The 23,348-nt window shown below is 41.0% G+C and overlaps 1 protein-coding gene across 4 annotated transcripts in view; it reads right to left on the reverse strand.

Annotated features, from left to right (window-relative positions):
* The window catches only part of prkar2aa (protein kinase, cAMP-dependent, regulatory, type II, alpha A), a 56,120-nt gene that overhangs the window by 11,605 nt on the left and 21,167 nt on the right, over positions 1–23,348 (reverse strand). For 3 of the 4 annotated variants that reach the window (XM_079676023.1, XM_079676022.1, XM_079676024.1), the window contains exons 3-4: positions 5,170–5,205; positions 420–556 (exon numbers count right to left, since the gene is read on the reverse strand). In XM_079676023.1, coding sequence (XP_079532149.1) covers positions 420–556; positions 5,170–5,205 — 173 coding nt within the window. The remainder of the gene's footprint in view (positions 1–419; positions 557–5,169; positions 5,206–23,348) is intronic. The other variant, XM_079676025.1, reaches the window with a different exon arrangement.

Genomic DNA, 23,348 nt, shown 5'->3' on the forward strand with positions numbered 1-23,348 from the left:
CTATATTATTAAAATATAGCTTGATAGGTCCAATTTAAAGTTATGATCTTTGGTTTAATGGTTGTGCACATTATTAATAATAAATCCAGCGTGAGAATCTTTAATATGTTAATAAATGTTATCGAGTTAGATGTTGCTGATTTGAGGGACATTTAACCCAATTGTAGGGTTATTACTCCATTGTGCAACATTATGAAAGTCGTTCCATTTCTGTGGTCACTTGAGTAAAAGGTTCATAAGTGTCAGTGTGACTTCTGTACGTGTGGCTCTACATGCAGTGGCTAATTAAAAGCGGAAATCCTGAAGAAATGAGTGGAGAAACCGAAGAATGCAGAGTGGTTTTTATAGGGCGACTGAAGCAGTAAGCTAGTCACAAGTCCCCGTGTGTACGTGTCTCTTCCTGTGTGGCTCAGTTGTACCTGGTCTAGTGTTTTGAACAGCAGGATGTCCCGGCAGGACTCCTGCAGTCTGCAGCGCTGCTCGTCTGTTTTGGGGTGCACCACCCTGGGCTCCGTGTCCTCCTCTTCCTCGTCTGGGTTGAACGCCTCCGCACACACTGCAAAGAAGACATGTAAACACACTTCACACTCTGCAATAATATGTCCCGAGAGATTAAACAATCCATGTTAATACATTCTTCATGGCTTAGCTCAGAGTATCAACTAGATGAAATGAGTTTCCAACAAACAAAACTCAACATAGTATTGAGAACAACAAGCTAACAGGATGCTGGCAGGTAGTGACCACTCTGTCAGAATACACTACCTCTACGCACGTGGAAAGGGAACAAGTAGCACAAACTGTTCAGTTTCTTACGGGACAGGCTGACATTTATTCTGTGATGTCATAACATAACATTTATGCAATAACTGAGCTTTGGCAGGTTTGTCTCTGCAGACACAGCTGTGGGTTCCCAGCAGTGAGGACTCTGGACTCAACATTAGGGACCTGTTTACAATATATTTCTGTGATTATACTCACTTTTGTGTAAATCATCAAATAACTTTTAACATATTTAGACTTCCAACTGCAAATGCTGAGTGTGTTAGCACATGTGCATTGTAATTTACTCCCATTACAGATGTTTATTCTGATTGAACAAAGCCTGCAGATTCTACACAACAGATATCCATCATGGTGACAAAATATCTTTACTTTGGCATGCATGCAAAGTCATGATTTATTCCGATGCCTGCGTGCATCATATTTCTTTAGTATATTCAATGAGCAAACACCAGGAAAGGACACTACACTAACATTTATTTCCTTATGCAAGTTTACGTTCTCTTTCAGAAATAAGGAGATATTTCTATCTGGCGATAAATGCTGTTGTTACGAGCAGAAAAACACAATTAATTTACTTACAAAGTGACCTTTTTTAATGACCTGTGGACATTTATTTAATTTGTATTATACCGTATGTATTTCGTATATTTCTTTAAATAAATGCATTGCAAACAGACAATGCAGACAATGTTAAATACTGCTTAATAAACGTTCATTTAATTTAAGCGATTTCCTCTCAGTTTTTATCATTTAAATGATTGTATTTTATCAAATGCAACAAAACAAACAACGCCCTGCTCTCTAGATATCTTTTCGAAAACCCAAATTGGTTGGCTAGTAATTTATAGGTCACAGTTTATCAAGTTCAATACATTTTGAGGGAAGAAAGAGTTTCAGTGTTTTAAAATCACAAGAATATGAGCAAAAAAACCCACAAAGTTTCCAACACAGACTTATTTCAGTTACTGGCCAAACCCATACACACACAGTACAGGGAAAGGTTAGATGTTACACAAGCACACACACACACAAAGATATTGTATAACAGAAAATGAGGCACACAGGAGGGGCTCAGAAGTGAGGAAACCACACACACAGTGACATGTTTCCCCACACTGGGTGACAAACACTGACAAGGTCATTTCAAATTGTCACTGTGTATCTGTGTTTTCTCCAAACTCTGTCGAGACACACTCCGCTTCTCACATGACATTTACCACAAAACACATGGCGGTCTGTGGGAGCGTGTGTGTGCAATCATGAGTGGAATGTCTTATCTCTCGGCATTCATACCAGTCATGTTTGGAGCAGTGTGACCTCTGATGTTAACTCCTTTAGTTCAGCTTGATTGACCAGGTAAATACAAAATGGACCAAATCCAACAAAAAACCTTCAAATGAGAGCCTCAGTGCTTCTCAAAACAGAATGTGATGCAGTTCATTAGAACATGATCAGGACCCAAGACGAGATATGACCCCAGAACACAAGATGTTATGTAAAAATAATTATGATTAAATAATTATCCTTCTAATCATGAATCAAATTGCACTTGCAATATCAGTCATAATAATTGCAAGTAATTCTTTTTTCTAAATTGTGAAGCCCTAATAAATACATAGATGTTAGTGTGGTCACACATTGCCATTAGCAATAAGATTTGACGTCTACCATGCCAACTTCAAATGTGTTTTATTCCTCTACGCTGACAAAGCCTTGGACACTAACAGGAGTGTTTTGTTACTAAATCAAATGCAAATATGTAATCATGTCATCATTGTTTTCAGGCCAAAGAAAATGAAATGTAGATGTGATTGTGGGCTGATATTTCTCATGTGTGAAAACTCTGATGGAGAAAATGTTGCTGCGGTCTCCTTCCTGAATGTAGCGTGGGTTGTTTCAGATGAGGATTGTATAAAATCACATCTTTCTTCTACAATGGTAAGGATCGATTAGTCCTGTGTTACCTTCTCCAGCTGCAGTTAGCTAAACACATTCAAATAACTCTTAAAAGATAGAAGACCTAGAAATATATAAACTACTACCCAGTGTAACTTTGACAACACTTCCAGCCGCTGCGATTTCAAGAACGGTTCAGAATCTAAACTAGGCCACTGGGTCACAACTCTTCAAAAAAGCAGCAATGCTCAGATCTTCTTTTTGGGATCAACCTCTTTCCTTTAACCTTGCTCATCTACCAGTTCAGTAAATGCTTTTCCACATTTCTTAGAATGCTTAGAGCCGCAAATATTTGTCAAGAGGGAAATTATTATGTGCTTAAAAATACTCTGACTGACTGGCAACGTAGACAAGAAAAGGCAAAATATTGAATACACTTGCTATAACTGTAAAATAAATAACTATTCCGTCTTGAATCTGCATTTCTGTACATTTATAGACCAGGAAAACAGAAACACCTGAACTATGTCATTCAATCCAAACCAATAGCCCTGCATTAACTAACACTCGCAATAAAAGAAAACTACCCTTTTACACGCTCTGGTGGCTTCCTGTTAGGTGTGTGTGTGTAATAACAGATGTATTGTCTGTAATTCATCTCTTTTATTATATAATAATACACCCTTGAGCTGTAAGCGTATAACACCTGTACCGTGGGTGTCTCCAGTATGTTCCCAAACAAATCAAGAGCCAAAGAAAAAAGCAGACAAATATTACGCAGCATTATTTTTAGGCCATTTATCGCAATTTATTTAAGCCTTCTTGTCTTTTTTTTCTTCCCTTCAGTCCAAAATGCTAGCATAAAGCTCTACTGCTGAGTGTCAATGTAGCAATACATTGACCAATCAGCTTCCAGCTTCTTATCACCAAGGTCTTTGGGTACAGGTGCAACAAAGCACAGTGGTGATAACAGCGGACCACACCCGGCGTGATGCTGGCCGCTCAGAGGGTAAACCGGTTTGATACTTTCAGAGAAGGCAGTGACACATTACTTCTCAGAGTCACTCCTCAAAAGCTCCATTTGTGTTCAGAATACTGCTTTAAATCAGTGATCCAATTATTTTTGAAGCAACAGTTTTAAAAAGGTGTTTATCATATTTGACCACCTTATTTAAATGGATCGGCAAAATGTGTATTAACACCTGAGTATATATTGCCTTCCACTGAAGTTCCATGACAATAGTATTGAATAAATATCTTTCTGACAGCGCGGGCAAAAATAAAAGTCCCGTAAAAAATGATACACATCTTGTATTGCATCATAATGTACGAGGGCCTGTATGTTTCTGTAAGGTGTGAGATCTTGTCCTGGACCTTATACCAATTATTGGTGGAATACAAAAACACACCAACGACATTGGTTCAGGAAAGCGTGAGCACATAAAGCCTTTTTTTCGAATTTATTAAAAACATTAATAATTCTATTTGGTTTCTTCTTCCCTCGGGAGAAGTTGAAATGCGTCTCCCCGAGGAAACACCAACATAAAACACCTGCAACAAAACTATTTTGTAGACTTGCTAACACCTCGGGGAAACATGCAACACAGTTACGCTCCATTTCTGTTGTTGTGTTACCACAATTTATCTTAGGGGCTCAAAAAAGAATCAGAATGTTTTCACCATAACCACTACATGTCTACAGGCACCTTTTTTATCAACAGAAAAACTTTGTTGACCACATGATAAAAAAAACAAGGAGCTCTGTACAACTGGATGTTCCGAGTTGACAAGTTGCACAAATGAACAGCGCAAGCCTTTATGATGCTGTGGTACAGACAGCAGGTCAACAGAGACAGGAGGACAGCAGTAAAGATAAACATCAGCTGCAGAGCATATTTAAAGTGCAGCGCTCCATGACGGCTGACGACATTCAATTACTTATGTGTAAACACTAGACGGGTAGTCAGCGTGAGAAAACAGGAGCGTGGTACACAGAAGACCACAGAAACAGAGGACCCAAAACACACCCCAGGGATGTCTCTCAACACTGTGTTTTAAACCTGGGACACAAGCAAATACGCACATTATCAAAAACATCAACAACATACAAATCAGTACGTCTACACAGCATGGCCTCAACGTGCATGACACGCAGTATAACGCAGACTCTGAGACAGCCGGGCAGGGGTGTCTCAGGTGTGGTTTACCCCACACACACACACACACACACACACACACACACACACACACACACACACACACACACACACACACACACACACACACACACACACACACACACACACACACACACACACACACACACACACACACACACACACACACACACACACACACACACACACACACACACACACACACACACACACACACACACACACACACACACACACACACACACACACACACACACACACACACACACACACACACACACACACACACACACACACACACACACCTTACCTGACACTCTCCTGTTGAATCTGCTGGGTGGTGGAGCTGTAGAGAGAAAGAGGGAGAGGTGAATTTAACATAATTGTTTTTACATAATGACATTTAATACGATTTTGAGATTGCTTTTGAAATCCTCATTATCTTCTCTGAACTGACGGTGTTCAACACAATAATTGAGGCGAAATATGAGGTGGAGGCGAGGAACAAAAAGGCAGACAGTGAGTCAGCGTGACAGGCAGCAGTCACACAGTCAAGGCAACAAGAGGTTAAGAGATTTTCAAAAGTGGGACAGGCTTCAAGATGTAGGCCGATGTGAAGGAAAACAGAGAGAAACAAAGCGTAACCAGGAAAGAAAGCCTGAGCTAAGAATTGAGAGAGTTTATATTTTCTCTACACATGGATGCTGCTGTGTGCAGTGGCTACTTGCTACTTGCTACAGCCTCCAGCATTAACACATAGACACACACTTTCACACTAACAACTGTCAGCATTATTGTTCATGGCTGAGCATTTAAAACCAATAAAACAAAACTTGATCAAATTCAGCAGCTGCCTGAAGCCAGACAGATATGAGAGGATTAACAAATGATAGCCCTCATAGCCACGTGTTTAGCAGTTAAATATTCATAAGGAGTAATGTGAAAGGGTAATGGTAGTTATGTTGACGTCAGATCTGTTATACCACAGCTCCTAATACATATAATCAATTAATTCTTTCCCCAAATATTGAGCGGCCCTATCTTTATCTTACACGCCAGTGTCAACACATCCGTAAATCTGTGTTCATTAAAAATGGACGGAGATGTTAGCGGTTTGTTTACGCTTTTTGACTTGACAAACAGTCTCATCTGTGCGAGTGTAGCCAGCCCCAAGCTGTCAAGACGCAGTGTTTGGATGCACAGATGCTGCTGGGTTGTTGTTAACGTTCCTGAGCCACCAGAATGCACATCAGATGTCTTTCTGCTTTAAAAATGCAGCGTTCAAGGACTCATAACAGCAGGCAACTACCCAACTAAACTGTTTCCTTCAGCAAAACATGAAACCAGGAGCAGTGTTGAGCAGCTGACCCCCATCTCCGACCCCCCCCCCACCACCCACCCCACCGACTGCAAATATACTTGCCCTGCTGCATACAGTTTCAAATCTAGGTCAGACCTTGCAATTGAAAATGAAATGTCTTTCCTGACAAAAGACCTTAGCTAATCTGGCTGTCTAGCTTGTTCAGAATGCAAACATTGTGCCTATGTTTATGCTCACAGTAGTACTGGGCTGTGTTAGCCCATGGGCCTTTTGCATTAGGCCAGAGTAATATCACTGATTATGTGACACAGGAAAGCATAGCATGTAGCCTAAAGCTATCATCCTGTTATGAGAGTCATGGCTGTAGAAATATGCAGAAAGCATTTCATGTCTAGTGGGATTAGGGTATTAGGGTGATTAACATTCTCAGCCTAATCTACCCCTGACCATAACCGTAATCACCACAAGTGTTGAGGTAAACCAGCACCTAATGCAAACTCATGTTCTTTCTATTTGCATTTCTTTTAATTTAGAATAGTGGGTAACCAGTACTATTCTGTTAAAAGTCTTCCATCCAGATTTATTTTCAAGCTTTTCAAGGCTAATATCTTACAATTGACAAAAACTGCAACTACTAATTCACTTATTTTATAGATTCTCTATAGATATATTTCTTTCTACTCTGCATGTGTATTAGGGATGGGAATTTGAAAGCAAATGTATATTCGAATATTCGACCCCCAAAAAAACGGTTAACCGATTAGCCGAAATGTACATATCCTATATAACATTTTTTTAAAAAGTGGGAAAGAAATGTATAAAAGAAAGAAAAAAGAAATGAATTGCAAAAACAAATAAATACATTCAAATAAGTATAGAAACCAAGTCGAATTTGTCAAATGTATTGAACTGGTGATCACAGTTTGAACAGTTGACAGCTATGCCTACAGCTTTCATGCTTAAAACATAACTTGGTTTTTAAATGAAAGAGGGATCATACACGAACAACATAACGGGTTAGGGTAACGTAACCCTATCACAACTGAGATCAACAACCTATAGCAGGGGCCTATGCACAGAATGCAGCTATTCAATACTCAATTCTTGTTTAAGAATATGAGCATGTCTACTCAGGGGAAAGAAGGGTGCAGAGGCGATTCACAATCAGGCCAGCTGTAGAGAAGACCCTCTCAGCTGGAATGTGGGCATAAGATGAGGATGAGTGAGTGATCTGCGTGTAGGGAGGGGCAGCAGCCATATCATTAGCTAGAACTAGCTAGATCTGATGGATTTGGACATAAACGCGAGTGAAGTATAACGGGACGAGAGAGAGAGATCAGCACCTGCAGCTCTGCCCGCTGTGAGGGACCGGTGAGCGGAGCAAAACACACATTTAGACCTAACACACTTAGCTATGGCACTGTCGTATTTTGAACATTGAATTATTCCATTTGATAATATGTAATCAACTTAGGCACCCTCCCAAAACAATTTGATTAAAAAAATGTATATATTAACTACAATAAAAATATTCATAACTCATATTCGAATACCTGAATAATTTCGAATATTTGAATATTCGATGAATCGTTCCCATCCCTAATGTGTATATATTTATATTTTTGAATTCATGCGCAATGACTTAAAACTTGTTGCTGGTGTAAAAAAAAAAGCAGTGTATTTAATGTGGACTCTTACTTCGTGCTTCATTTGGCCAGATGATGATGATACAGAACCAATGTTTGTAACAACATCAAACCAAACACAGGAAAAAAACATCCTGCAGCAGAGGATGCTTCCTGGAAATGTCTAACCAGCAGCTGTAATGGAGTTTAATTTCTGGTCATGATTTCAACCCAGTGCTCTTGACACTAGGCAGTACTCATCAGAGAGGAGGCAGCCTTGAGGACCCTGCTGGATATGAATATGCATCAGGAATAATAAAGTGGAAAGAGGAGAGCTGTGCGCAAGTGGGAGAACCAAAGAAGAGTGTGTGTGTGTGTGTGTGTGTGTGTGTGTGTGTGTGTGTGTGTGTGTGTGTGTGTGTGTGTGTGTGCATTAGTATTCTGGCCATGGGTGTCTGTGTAGACCCTAAACCTTGTGAATGTGTGTAACAGCGTGTTAATGTAAAGAGGTCTTAAACACCTGTTTAATAACACTGGGCTGTTACTAGTCAGCATGGATCTAGCCCGCTGCTGCTACACACAAACACACACACACATATACACACACTGCGAGTCCATTGCTACCTTATTACCCTCCTGTCAGAGCCCATTAGATCTAGACTGTGAAGACTGGAGCCTCAGGGAAAATCCCACATGCACACCACTTTCCCCCCGGTCACCTGGGGAGCTGGACAGAGTTTAACACTCCACTCTCCACAGAGACGCCTCTTTAGTATCACTCAACACACATGAAGTAACAAGATCGGATCTGATACTGACAATTGCAACGTCTACCAAAAGGTTTCACTCTGGTTTTAAGGAATTATCCAAAACATAGTAGTAAGTAGATGTGCGTTACTACCTGCATAGAAAAAATGACTATGTATGCATGTGTTAACTATCACATACCTATCATACATTCAGACTTGTTAGGCGTCTGCTCCATCTCAACTCTCCTTTTGCCTGCCCACACGTAAGCCTTGTTCAAACACAGGAAATATGCTAAACGGCAGCTAAACCTGTCTTTGGCAGATAATGATTTCCCTACAGGCCATGGTATGTTCTGACCATAAACCAATCAAAATTAAGCAAACCAACCATCTGTGGCTCTGTTAAACAAGCTCCTTAAAGGCAGACTGCTCCACAAAGCAGTGGCATGTGATCTGTCCGTTTATCAGAAGACAGCATGATTATTGTTGTTGGTAATGCAATCAGTTGAAACAGAAAGAGGGTCAGTGTGTGTAGTAAGCAATGAATTATACTTGATTTGGGATTGATACATTACTAATAGGATAAAGAAAATGTCTCAGTAAAGACACTTTTGCTTGATGTTTGTATCTGTAGCTGCCATTTAACAGTGCTGGAGGGTACCAATAACTTGATAGTCTATTGAGGAAATAAAGCTGTTTGTTTTCCCTCTAATGTGGCTCAGATGTCACATCTGCATGTGATCGGTTGTGTCAAGAGAAAACAAACTTGTGTAACTTGGCGCATTTCCACTACAGGGCCTCGCTCGGTATGGCTAGGCCTCGTTAGGCCTTGTTAGGACTGGCTCACTTTATGCTGCGTTTCCATTACAATTTAGTAGCTGGGGCAGTAACTATAGTAACGCAGTGTAGGCGGAGCCGTGATGTCATCTTCAATGAGAACCACAGAAAAACAACATCAGCCGTTAGCTGTTAGCACTCAAGCTCACAGCTTCTCATATCTGTTCAGAAACTAGACAAAAGTTAAACAAGTACAAACCACAGACTGTCTGTGTCATGGTGAATACAGTCGCTGGTTTATTTATGTCTGTATAGGCCGTTGTTGTGAGTGTGGACGGTCGGAGCATATACTGCGTTAGCTTAGCCGATCTCCATTCAGAAAACACGCATTTCAAAAAGGTTTTTTGCCTGCCGTCTGTCTGCAGACTTGTCAAAGCATTAATTCATGGTTTTTACTAACCGGTATCAGTATGTTTCGGCATCATTTTGAAACGTGTATTACAATTAAATCACGGTCAAATATGTTCATTTTGTTGTAGTTGTAGTAGCCCCCTTGCCAGCGATTCTCTCTCTAGTTTAGCATACTCAGCCCGACTCAGCCTGGTTGTTGGCCCGGAAAGAACGTCGACTTTATGGGGCCAGAAAAACTGAAATAGTACCCACTAGCCGGAACTATGCCAAGTGGAAACAACCAAAAACGGGCCCGGGCACGGCACGCTTAAAGCGAGCTCCGCGCTGTAGTGGAAATGCGCCATAAGCATTGAGCAAATGTAAAACCTCAACGCATCAAAACTTGAGGCACCAAATCGACACACAGGTTAAATAGTTTCCCTAGTCTCCACTGAGAAAAGTTCTTCCATCTTATTTCTTATAGACTCTCCCTTTTAACAACTCAATTTACTTTAAAGAATAGAAAGGACTCTCCTAACATTTTTGGTTGCCTGCCAACACGACTCGCAGACAAACCTACCAGCCACAACCAAAATAGAGACAACAATTTGAAGCAACTGATTCAATTATTTGACCTATGAGTCTGGTCTCTCTTTATCTCTTGCTTTTTAGCTCTGAATACATGCAGGTTATAGCCCACATTGTGAGAAATCTTTCTGGCTATTACGATCCCAATCCAGCTGTTCTCAAAAAAAAAAAAGACTACTGTGCAGCAAAGACATTCAAACATATAGCTCCATCTTCTTATAGAGGACTTACACCTCTTTATACCAAGGATTCCAGTTCAACTATTAGTAATACACTCCCGAGTACAACACTATTCTTAGTTTCTCTAGCATCTCCCCTCCCTCTGTCATTTATTGTATACCTCGCCCCCTCATCCGTCTCAAAGGAACAGACCTTCCTCCCCCGTGAGGCTCCCAAAGCTTCAGAACTCCTTTCCCTCCCTCCCTCCGTCTTCTGCATCCGAGTCTGGTTTCTTACTTCATCTCTTTAACCTGAGGAGGACGGAGATTAGTGTTTTTGAAGGACGTTTTTAAAGAATTCTAAGAAGACAAAACGGTTACGCAATTGATTTTCTATGTTGTAACAGACATTAGCCTCAGGTAATCCACTTGTGCACACAATGCCAAAAACACTTGAGGATAACTAGCATTATGTTTACACAGCAAGCATCATGTTGGATTGACTAGTATGACTGCTTTTGGTTTAGTTACATAAGGATATGAGCAAAAGGTAAGACTAGAGCAATAATTATATAGAAGCAAGCAAATCAGCTCTACTTTGACAGCTTTCCTCCCATGTGTCATCTTGTAAGCTGCGCTCATGCCAAGAAATCCAAACTGTGTGGTTCCAACAATGTTAAATACCACACTATTGTGTCTGGTAAATGACAATATATTTACATGCTCTCATAGCAAGACAACATGAGAATCAGCCACAGCGCCTTTGCCGGATTACAGCTCTCAACCTCACCCTGACCTGTGTAGCGTACGCACAGAGAAAAGGAATAGAAGAAAAAAGGGGCAGGCTAGCTTTAACCACACTCACATACAACAGTGTTCTCAGTTTGATTTCATTTTACTTCAGATACACAAATAAAACAGCAGATACATATGGGTATGACTAAAACTTCCATGGGAAAATGAATCAGTCATATGTAAGATAAACAACTACAGGCTTTAACATCACTAAACCCATTAATCATTAGTTATCTATTTCCCATGACTCCTATCAAACCTAAACCTCTCTTTCACTGCTGAAACATACATTCTTTCACATGAACAAACCATACCATCAATTGTAAAACTGACTGGGGAAGCCATAAGCATCCACTTTTTAAAGGCTTTAGTTAGGTTAAGGTGCTAACCAACTTTAATGTCCGCAGTTTGCATCTGGACAGGGAACTTCGTTGTGTGTCATTACCTATCTTGCTATTCCCTCGTGAATTGCCATTGAAAATGGGGTTGTGAAGATTAGCAGAAAATAGATTTTTCACACATTAATGATATTAGCGGTGGCTGCTTCATAGAATACACACAATGTGTAATTAGGGGTCATTCACAACCTTTCCACAGGTGTTGTTAGCATTACAACTGCGAATGATCACTTCAGCGACCTAATTTTTACAATTGAACTTTTTTTGTTTTCTACAATGCAATCCCCTTGCCTTTCCAAACTCGAACTAACCACCTACCAGGAGGGCACATTCCAAACAGCTTAAAATGATTTGTTTTGATCCAAGTCAGACGCATGAGCCGGGTCAGATCGCTGCAGGTACCGCAGCACAAAGACCAACACAAATGTTACACGCACAATTGAAGGTCTGCCCATGGAAGCAAACCAAGCCGGGAGCACGGAATTGTTTTGGTGGAGAGGTGGAAAAAACGAACTGTCTGACCAATTGCTGCTAAACTTGGTTCAAGTCAGTATTTCTATCTTCATATACAGTGTTAAGTGGTTGTTTCGCTCTTGTTTCATACTCTTCTCCATTACAGTGAAGGATCCAGTGGTTTGGGGTTACTCTTGCTTTAAAACTCAACCAAAGCACATACAATACAACTAGTGAATCATCTTGTTTGTTGGGTAATGAATACAAGCAAAATAATAACAGGATTTATAATAAAGCATTAACAAAATGGCGTGAGTTCAGTCCCGGTCAATTTAAATAATGCATCAGGTATTGTCACCATGGGTCCCCATCAAATTCAGTTTTATCAGTCAAGAGTAGGTGGACATAATACAAGTGTGTGTGTGTGTGTGTGTGTGTGTGTGTGTGTGTGTGTGTGTGTGTGTGTGTGTGTGTGTGTGTGTGTGTGTGTGTGTGTGTGTGTGTGTGTGTGTGTGTGTGTGTGTGTGTGTGTGTGTGTGTGTGTGTGTGTACATGCTTTTTGTGTGTTCCAATGTGTTGGTGTGTACGCCTGAAGTTGCCTTGGAAACCTAATACAAAGAAGATCTCATCACCATAACAACACTTCCCCCCCCTTCCTCCCCCTACTCGGCCGCCATCCAGCCCCTTCTCCTCTACCCAGCTTGTAACAAGTGGCAGATCATCACTCCCCCCCCCCCCCCCCCCCCATCCTCACGTTCTCTTCCTATCTGCACACCCACTCGCTGCCATTAAAGTATTCACAGATGGAGAGAAGAGAGATAGAGGGGTAGAGGAAAGGAGAGAGAGGAGGACTGAGGGAGAAAAAGGGGGGAGAAACAAAAAGACGGACAGAAGGGGTGGGATCAATAGTGACGTCAAAAAAGAACCGGAGATAGAGAGGAGGGAGTACAAATAAATATATAGCAAATGCCAATATGATGAAGAAGGATTAAAAAAAGAGAAAGGGGGACAGACAGATGGAGAGAAAGAAACAAGAGATGTGTTATGTGTATATATACCAAAAAAGGCAGATGAACACAGGATATGAGGATGACTACAGCACGTGATGAGGGGCGATTCAGAGAAAACAAACATGAACCGGGGAAAGAGAGAAAATCATTGAGGCAGGGAGAAGAAGAGAGAGACCCCTGAGTGAATAAGTGAATTAGGGGGAAAAGGGAACAGTTCATCCGTCCCTGCCTAGTGTCTCCCATTGATTTCTCTTGCAGCCAATTGTGTGAGTGTCTGCCAATAAATCAGCCTGTTAGCTGGAGGGGAGGCCAAATCATGAATCTCACCATCTACCCTCGGACACCTCCGATTTCAATACCTTACATATCACCTCTTCGGATCCTGCGACACAGTCAGTGGCTGTTAAGGGAACCTAACCTAAACTGCAGAAGTAACGTCTAGCTCTCAAGTGGGCGAGTTCAAGACAAACAGATTACATTTGGACAGCTCTGTCACTTGTCCGCCCACCTGTAGCGCTCACACCTCCTGGTTCCCCTCCGACCACTCTGCATGTGGCTAGGGGGGGGGGGGGGGGGGGGGATGCTGCTATGCTTCCTTGAATAGAAAGGGCACAACTCAGGAAATATTTGGCTGTTCACTACATGAGCCACTTTGGCAAGGAGTCAACCAACATTTGAAGGATTTCATCGATTCAAACGAATGAAATTGGCAGAATGAAATAGCGACTGGGGGTGGATCAGGCTTGGGGATGGGTCCATGAATGAAAGTAGTCATGTAGACTATGAATGTGTCACGACTATTCATTTGTTGATTTTATTGTAGATGATAAATCCTCACAACTCATGGATTCTCTGTGTGAGAATAATTCATTTGAGAGCGTACATAGGATAAAGAGGCAGCCGCTGACCAGAGACACTTCTTTCACCTAAACGGCCAATGTGTGTCCATTTTATGAATCAGAGGACAGCTGACCACTTCGGATGTATTGTTCTTTCATTAATAATAGATCAAATAAATATTCAATTCATATTCTAAAAATACTTTGAGTTTGTCTGAGTTGAATGAATTTATGTTTTGTTGCATTAAAAAAAAAAGGCATTGCTCTTTGTATCGGATTGGTGAACAATCTATTAAAATTAATTATTTTTATGATTTATTATCAAACAAATCATTTACAATAAAGGTTTCTTGTTACAGTTTTACTGGCTTTTTTCCCCATTAAAAATTCCTACACTCAACTTGTATTTTGTCATATCAAAATACTTGTTTGTGTGTTATTCTAACTTTAACTTAATACAATCTCATCCAATCACACTTATTGCTATCCCTTCCTCCATCTTTTCCAGTGTCTCTCCCCATTCCTCTGCCTAAAAAACAGCCCCTGCCATCTGTACCTCCTCTTCTATCCTCCCACTCTGTCCACCATCTCTTCTCCTCTCTCCTTTTCTCCCTCCTCCCCCATCTCCTCTCAAGGCCTGATTGATAACAGCAGGGTCAGATGTGGAGCAAGGAGCTCCCCTCACGTGTTGCCTCTCCTCCAGAGCAGGCAGCCTCAGACGTCACTGACAGCCTCCACACACACACACACACACACACACACACACACACACACACACACACACACACACACACACACACACACACACACACACACACACACACACACACACACACACACACACACACACACACACACACACACACACACACACACACACACACACACACACACACACACACACACACACACACACACACACACACACACACACACACACACACACACACACACACACACACACACACACACACACTAAAGCAAGTGGACGAGAACACACACAGAACAAGATATACATGCACAACATCATAAAACCACGCAGGCAGACACGGGCGTTGGAAGGCGGCACACAACAATGGGAGAGTTTAACAGCAGACTCAGAGCAGCTCCCGTCTCTGCTGCACACCCACATACAGTCGAACTGCCGGCTTATAGCCCTATCTGATATACATAGAAAGCCCTCCCTAATCATGCCATAAAAAAGCATATGTAGGGCTGCAGGATTCAAAAAATATGTATTTGTGATAATATGGACTAATATTGCAATTGCGATATGATTCGCAATATTAGGAGGGAATTAAAAAGTATTCACATTATCATTAAATGATAATAGTGTTTTCTTCGGACGATGTGCACCAGAAGAGGTAGGCTTATTCTGAATTATATTTTCACTAGTTTCACATTGTGCAGCCCTAAGCACATGTGCAACTCATTCATACAGAGGGGAGAGGACTTTGGATAAGTGTTTGATCTACTATATTAAAAGGTGGCTGACAAGGAAATGAAAACGATAAAACAAAAACATAGGACAATTCAGCCAGCAATGGATCCACAGTTTATCATCATGATCTGTTATCAATACATCTTTCCAAGTCTGTCTCCTCATGTTGTCCTTCTGACCCGTTCCATCTCTTGTGGAGAGCCATGCAGGCAGGAGCGAGCAGAAATCCAGCCCTGCGTGTCCTCCTCCCTGGAGAGGATCTATGTAATCTGGCTCTATATGTCAGTGTGTGCTGAAATGCTGACCTCAGCAGCACTAACTCGGGGCTCCACAGCTTTCACTGAATATCAGGATAATGTGGAAATCTAATCACATGATGTCCGCACAACACAAGTTCATACATTTGCACACAATCGCTTTCACCACGCGGTCAACTTGCAGTCTACATGTAAAGAGACGTGTAATAAAAATGACAGACCGCCGGAGGTACACAGACACACAAAACCACCATTATCTATTATTGCTTTCTTTGCTTGTCCTAAAACTGATTTTACATGAACTTCTGTATTGGCGTGGGCAATATATATTTAATTTTCAATGCATTTATTATAGCACATTTTAATTGATAGTGACGAACAAATCTTTTCATAATTCATATATAGTGGAATCGCACCATGGATGAATGAAATGAGCAGAATCTTTAAGAGGACCTCTCAAAGCTGTGGTTCACCATTTTCCGCTCAGATTTGATTTACCTATAGGAAATAATAAGTTCTGGTGTCTTGCAGATGTTTTTTCATTCTGCAAAACCTATCCAATACCTTGAAAATAAATAAGGATTCATTGTCTAAGCTCACAATAAATGCATCACATTGCAAAGAAAGACACCCTGACCACTTTCTGCAGCAGACAGTAGATAATGAGCCTTGTTGTGAATCCTTTTGTGTCATTCTAGGTCAAATATGCAGGTACAGATTTGCTGACGTATCATGACGGGTGGCTGTTGTGCGTCATACCTACGGTTGCAAAGGGGTGGAACATGTCCGGTAAGTTTCCGGTAAATTTCCATGGGAAGTTAAGCTGGTGAATTTTGGAAATATTCCTTATTGGTTTTTTTTATTATTATTTTATTGAACAATCATTTGTTTCATTGAAGAAAAAAAACATGAATGTTGAGTTAAATATGACTTCTAGAAATCATGTGTGCATGTGATGGAGGAATGCACAGTGCCTGTAGGGGGTGTGGTCTCAATAGCAAGCAGTGTGCTATGTGCATGTGATTGAGGAATGGCATGGATATTCAAGTGTACTTGAATGGCATCGGTTTGATTTAGTCAAGATTATGCTAAAATATACTTTCCCCAACTATATTTAAGTTCCCTATGAAGAGCCAACCTTCAATTTAGAAAATGTCCAGTTTATTCCCGTTTATTCCCATTTATTCTATAAATTCCCGTTTATTCCCTTAAATTCCCGTTTATTCCCTTAAATTCCCTTTTATTCACATAAATTCCCATGGAAAGTTTCCATCTTTGAAAATTCCCGGAATTTTGCAACCCTAGTCATACCAGAGTCAACTTCACACTAAGTGTCAAACATTTCAATGATTGCCTCCAGCTAATTGGAGCCTTACCAAATGGGTTGAGCGTGCACTCCAAAAACTGAATAATAAAACTGTACTTTTGTTTAACACCAGTAGGATCATGTTTTGTAGTGGAATTCAAGGGTTTAGTGTGTGACATTAGTACTGGCCAGCGGCAGTTTGTGTCATATGATAGTCAGCTGGGAAAATGCATTGATAAGAAACTACATGGATAAAGGGAAAAGAGGAACAGACGATATTTATTTGATTCAGTGTTTTTTGTCTACTGGAGTTCTACATAAGAAGAAGACCTGGATAAATCAAAAATCAGTGCTACTCTAAAATGTTGAGAAGGTTTTGGGAGCAGAGAGGCAAAGATGAGGAACAATAGCAGTTCAAAACATGTATCAATGACCGGTGTAGTACTGATAGGTAAAGGTAGGGAAGGAATGTACTATGCATACTTTCTTTATGAATTAACTACGTTTTTAATAAGCGTCTCTGCATCTACAAACTTGTATCCGCTTATACACCTTTGACAGTAAGTACAGTATGTCTCCCAAAGTGAGAGCCAGTTCTGTTTTAAAGACAGCCAACAGGATGGACTGGTAGTGTCAAACAGCAGAACACATTTATACGTTATTCACTTATACCGTACACTCCCCGTCATTTAAATGAATAAGAGCGGAGATCTCTCACTACCTCACTGGGAGACACAGGTGGCTGAACCTGTAAGCAAATGATATATGGAGCATAAACATGAGGAGAACAGACATGGGCCCCGATCACATGGAGCTTTTTCAGCAGCCTAGGGCAGCTTTTATTTTTCTCTTTTAATCGTTGAGTAGAGATAAGTGTTTTGCGTCGCTGAGTGCTTCGCATTGTTCCGCTCCGATGTCTCATGCTTTCTCAGGAGCCCCCTTGAGTTGAAAAACCTTCAACTACTTTTATCTATAAAAAGGTACCATACAGTTGATGACTAGTAAAATACATGCTTTCAAGTGTTTGGTTTTCATGGTAAAAAAATTAAATGTGCTGCGCCTCATTTTCAATCTGCAAAACGCGCTGTGTGATCGGGGCTATAAGAGTTTGAATAGCAAACTCACTCAATCTCTCAGCTCTGTGATCTATGGTTGTGAGAACTTGTGTGAATCTTGGATTTATTACACAGAGGTTGTAAACAAAAAGAGATAAGAGGGACACCGGACATATCTGCATTTCATAATACTATAAAATATATATATATACAGGCAAACACACTCAGGGTTCCCTCTGTTACAGACGGGCAGCTAGGGTTCATTAGCTTACTTATAGCTTGTCTCTTTAGATTAACACTTTTTTGTCATTTTATATTAACCCAGTATGACCCGGCTTTTCCATGATGCTGCATTTCCCCGTCAAACAATGCTGTTCCTACACAAAAGCAATAATGTTCTCGTACCACTCCGAAAGAAAGTAGTTGCTCTAGTCTTCTCTTGCAGACTAACTTCCTCTTCCTATCACATGGAGCTTGGAACAGTATTCTCACGCCCTGTACTGTTTCAGTCCCTGTTTCCCACCATGCAACTCTCTTCTAACTCTCTTTACCTTTCCCATTATCTTACTCTCTCCATTTCCCTCCCACAAAAATGCTCTCTTGTTCTCCCGCTCTCCCTCCCCTTACCCCATATCTCCCTTTCCCAGTGTCTCACCCTCTCTTTCCTCTCCCTTTCTATGCCGCTTTCCAGAAGCCCTTAAAAGGAAGCAGCACTGTCCTGCTTATAGCTGCGTTGGTGCTGTTAACCCTTTGCCAGTATCATCAGGTTTGCTGATGCTACTTAACCCCTGTAAGCCTGACTTAGCCTGATACCCTCTCCTATATTTGTCACGGTCTATGATCAACATGTCACAAGCAAAGCCCGACATCAACTTCAGTCATTAGCCAATTACTACTATTAATTAATGAATACTACAAATATTGCAAACTTAACTTGTGATACCTAGTCACACAACAACTTGGGATGTTTGTATGATAGCCAAACGTACTTGTCCAAAGCAGAAATTTTAGCAAGCACCGAGATGATTATTTGGGGATGATTCTTCGTGAAATCGGCAGTGCTTGCAACCCTTGTAAAAAACAGTTTATTTCTTATGGTATGACTATTACTTTAATAAACATTTATATAGAGAATGGTAAAGAGGCTAAGAGGACTTGTTAACAGTAGGAGAAGGAAAATCTGGTGGTTATAATCAACTGAACGAATGATACAAAGCCTTATGTTTGCTCGTGTCCATACTGACATACCTTTATTTACACACCACTTAGTGCATGGTTAACTGGATGATAAAACACACACACATCTGACTAAAGAGCACATCCAGTGAGTAAGTCAAAAGATAAGTAACTCACTAAAGCACTAGCTTCACTAAATAAACCAGGCCTACTTTGCACCCTTTGCGAATTACAATATCTGATGATGTTGTTTACATTAGAAATCTGAATGATCGCAGTTAAACTGAAATTGGATAGGATGTGTTGCCCACACTATAACAGTCCAGCAGCTACTGTTGTATGCTTTGGTAATGGCAGTGCACATTTGCTTATGCAAATTATAGGTATTTTCAATTAATCATAAAGCGTAATTGATAACATGCTTAGTAAGTATCTTCAGAAATCCCAAACAAGTGAAACAGGCCACAAATTGATGCAGTAAAGAACCAGAAGAGACTCTTCTAGAAAGAACCAAAGGGGGGTCTTTTTTTAACAACTTAACAATATCAAACAAATGAGACGGGACAGACACAAGCTGTGCTCCAAGGAAGCGAGACTAACCAGCTTTCCATGTCAACTTAATTCAAGGGCGGGTACTTACCTTGTTAATTCCCAACCTGCCCTTTCCACTTTACTACAGAACACTCTGCGCTGAGAGTAAGCCAGGTAAGGTCACAGGTCATTCATAGTCGATTGTACCATCCTGACTAGACACGTAAGAGCATTAGAAGACTACAGAATGTCATCATCTGATGAAACCCATCAAATGACAAAGACATTCAGGAATCTAGATTTGTATAGGAAACACTAATGTAAATAACTCACTGTAGATGTTTATGGGTTGCTTTTCACAGACTTGTTTTCCCAGTGGGGATGAGGAAACAGTTTATTTCTCTCATTGACATGTTGCCCAAGCCCCCACCATCAAAACTAATTCTTGGAAGCAACACATTTGTGAGAGAGAGAGAGAGAGAGAGAGAGAGAGAGAGAGAGAGAGAGAGAGAGAGAGAGAGAGAGAGAGAGAGAACAAGCAGGCACTGGTCATACTGTAACTCATTATCACTTGTGCTATCATCAAAGCTATTGCACAGTGTCATGTGAACTTTCACCACTGCTAAAGGACACATAGAAATATACTGACAATACCTTCAATCGGTTGAGCCATTTAGTCTAGTATGTGTAGCATTTACCCTTGATGACATTTATTAAGACTATGTTCACAGAGTGCACCTTTTATTATTGCCAGCCTGTATGATTATAAACCTGCAGGACCTGATCAATGTCGTGCGTCACTTGAATGAAGTGACGTTGCAGAATGTGGATGACTGGAATTTTTTTTCTGACCTTATCTATGATAGAGTTTATGATCCTAGCAGCAGCAACATTTTAAATCTCAGACACAACTAAAAGTTTATAGTCTCCAACCCCGGGAGCGAGTTTCATTAAAACATATTGCCCTAAGGAAAACCCACAAGCGCTTGGCCTTTAATTATTTTGGGGTTGTGACACCGTTGCAGAGATGAAACCCTGGGGACATTTCATGGACCAGTGTTATCTCAGTAGCCTGGGAGGTGGCTAATCCTGTGTGTGGCAGAGGCAAGCTGGAAGACATTAATATTTGAATGCCCCAACATCTGGTCTTAAGTGTGAAATCTCCACATGACAAGCACAGTAATATATTTTCATATCCACAGGATGATGCTCAATTTGGTTCCCAGGGTGAAAGCATTCAAATCTGCACAAGCCACAATCTTTAAGACATTAAAACACAAGCATGGGACAATATCTGCCCCCCATCCAGAAGTCCTATGTGGTGGTAAAACATCTAACTGACGGAAAACCTTAGTGGCCGGCCTGCGGGTAGGAGAGTGCAACATGTCCTCATCAAACCACTGGGGTGTAACATAAACAGGCCCAATCTGGTCTGTCGTTACGTGACCATTTAGAGTCACAAAAGAACTCAAACCTCCACATTCTCAAGCCTGTGTTTAGAGATGGGTCATTAAATGAGATACCATTTCATTGGGAGCCAATGGGTACTGCTTGCTGAGCCATTTAAACTAAGAATGCATTCTTCATTCAATCGGACTATATATGCCACCATCTTAACCTGTTAAGCCCTGAGCCTGTTTTCCAGGTCTCAGACTCGAAAATGACATTCCCTGAACAAATGACCATAATTTCACTTCTAAAAGGGGTAAATTAATAATCTTTTTTCTCAAAGCAATGATAAACCTGTGAGTTGGATATAGAAAAGTCAGAATCAATATAGATTTGTTTTATTTTAAAGTAAATTCAGATTGAACATAGTAAAAAATGTAAATGATTGTGTCCGTCCAAAAGAAAAACATTACTTATAGTGAAAACCACCCTTGAATGATGGGATAGTAGACCACCCTTGGTCGATTTTGATTATTGACATCTCTTTCTAACCGTTAGAGCCAATGGGATCGAGGGGAAGTTCCACATACACACACACGTTACTAGGGATGTAACGATATGTCGAATATCGCGGTAAATAAATGTCTCAATACCGTCGTGAGACTGACAAAATCTACCGCGATTTAAAAAAAAAAACTTTATTCAGGGCTCGACATTAAGGACTGCCCAATGGCCCGGGCCATCTAGTATTTAGCTGGGGCAATGAAGCCTCACCTGCTGGTTGCCCGATCGGGCAATCTATTATGCCAGTATCATGCAGCTCGCGGATCCAGTAATGAGTGACCCGAAAGTAAAACTAAACATATCTATAACTAGTTTAGGTAGTTTGAGAGGTAATTAAAATAGCTACGAGTGATATTCTAACCTGAAGTGTGTGTTTTGTCCGCTCACCGCTGCATGTGATCATGCAAAGCTGCGTGTCGACTCGTCAGCAGCAGGAGCTGATCTCTCTCTCCCGTCAGATTAGACTTCACTCGCGTTTATGTCCATATCGATCAGATCCAGCTAGTTCTAGCTAATGATAGGACTACCTGCTTATTAAAAGACACCTAAACAATAAGTGTCGCTATGCAACCGGGTGAGGCCACAAAGTATAGCGCAGCATTATGCATTTGTTTACATGCCCACCGGAGCCCCGAGGCATTACCAACAGATCAACGCACAATCAACCCATAAAGGACATCTCTTTCTCCACATTACGTGTTTGACATTAGAATTTACTATTATTGTCTGTCACATATTCTTCTTGTCTGTCACATAAGTGGCGCAACTGAAGCGGTATTGCGCTAAAGGGAAATTATTTTTAACCGAAGAGATTTAGATTTGCCGGCTAACGGGAACTCCGACGTCACCATGTTGTGTGCTTCGCGGATGCGCTCGGCTCCTCTCGACTGCTGCTCGGGTCTGCTCGGTCAGCTTCCGGATGAGGAAGCATTCATTCGACCAACTTACAGTAGATAATAGGGATGTAACGATATACCAAATATCGCGGTAAATAAACTTCCCAATACCGTCGTGAGACTGACAAAATCTACCGCGATCTTTTTTTTTTTTTAAACCTTTATTTAACCAGGTGGTCCCATTGAGATCATCGATCTCTTTTTCAAGAGAGACCTCTCTAACATGGCAGCAAGTAGGTTACAACATGAAAATAAAACAACAGATAACACAAAAGGACATCGTATTTACAGGGCTACATTTACACACCTAGAGACATTGACAAGTATCAACCATATATTTATATCTCGCCATGTCAATAAGCCTGGCGTTAGACTTTTTCGCTGTCCGTCATTTCGACAGACAGGATCGTAAAATATCCGTCATAATCCCATAATTACCCGTCGGGTCTGAAAAGTTCACGATAGAGCATGCTCGTGAACTGTCAACGGGGGGGGGGGGGGCGGTGTTATGCCGTGTGTGCATGCACCTCGCGGGACGCGCACAGCGTAAAGCAAGACCTCCCAGACATGTATTGATCTGTACGGCAAAGTACGGTTTGGAAACTATATCATTTCCTTTTGGAGGGCATGCATAACACGGCATAACACCAGAGCCTGGCTGCGGGGAAACGTTGGCGCTGTTCCGAGTTTGTTCTAATCTGTCAAAATCAGACTGCTTTCAGATTTTTCCGTCATTGTTAAATAAAATATTCGGTTAACGCGACCACTGCT

This window comes from Notothenia rossii, assembly GCF_949606895.1.
Source record: "Notothenia rossii genome assembly, chromosome: 4".
In the NCBI taxonomy this organism is placed as follows: domain Eukaryota; kingdom Metazoa; phylum Chordata; class Actinopteri; order Perciformes; family Nototheniidae; genus Notothenia; species Notothenia rossii.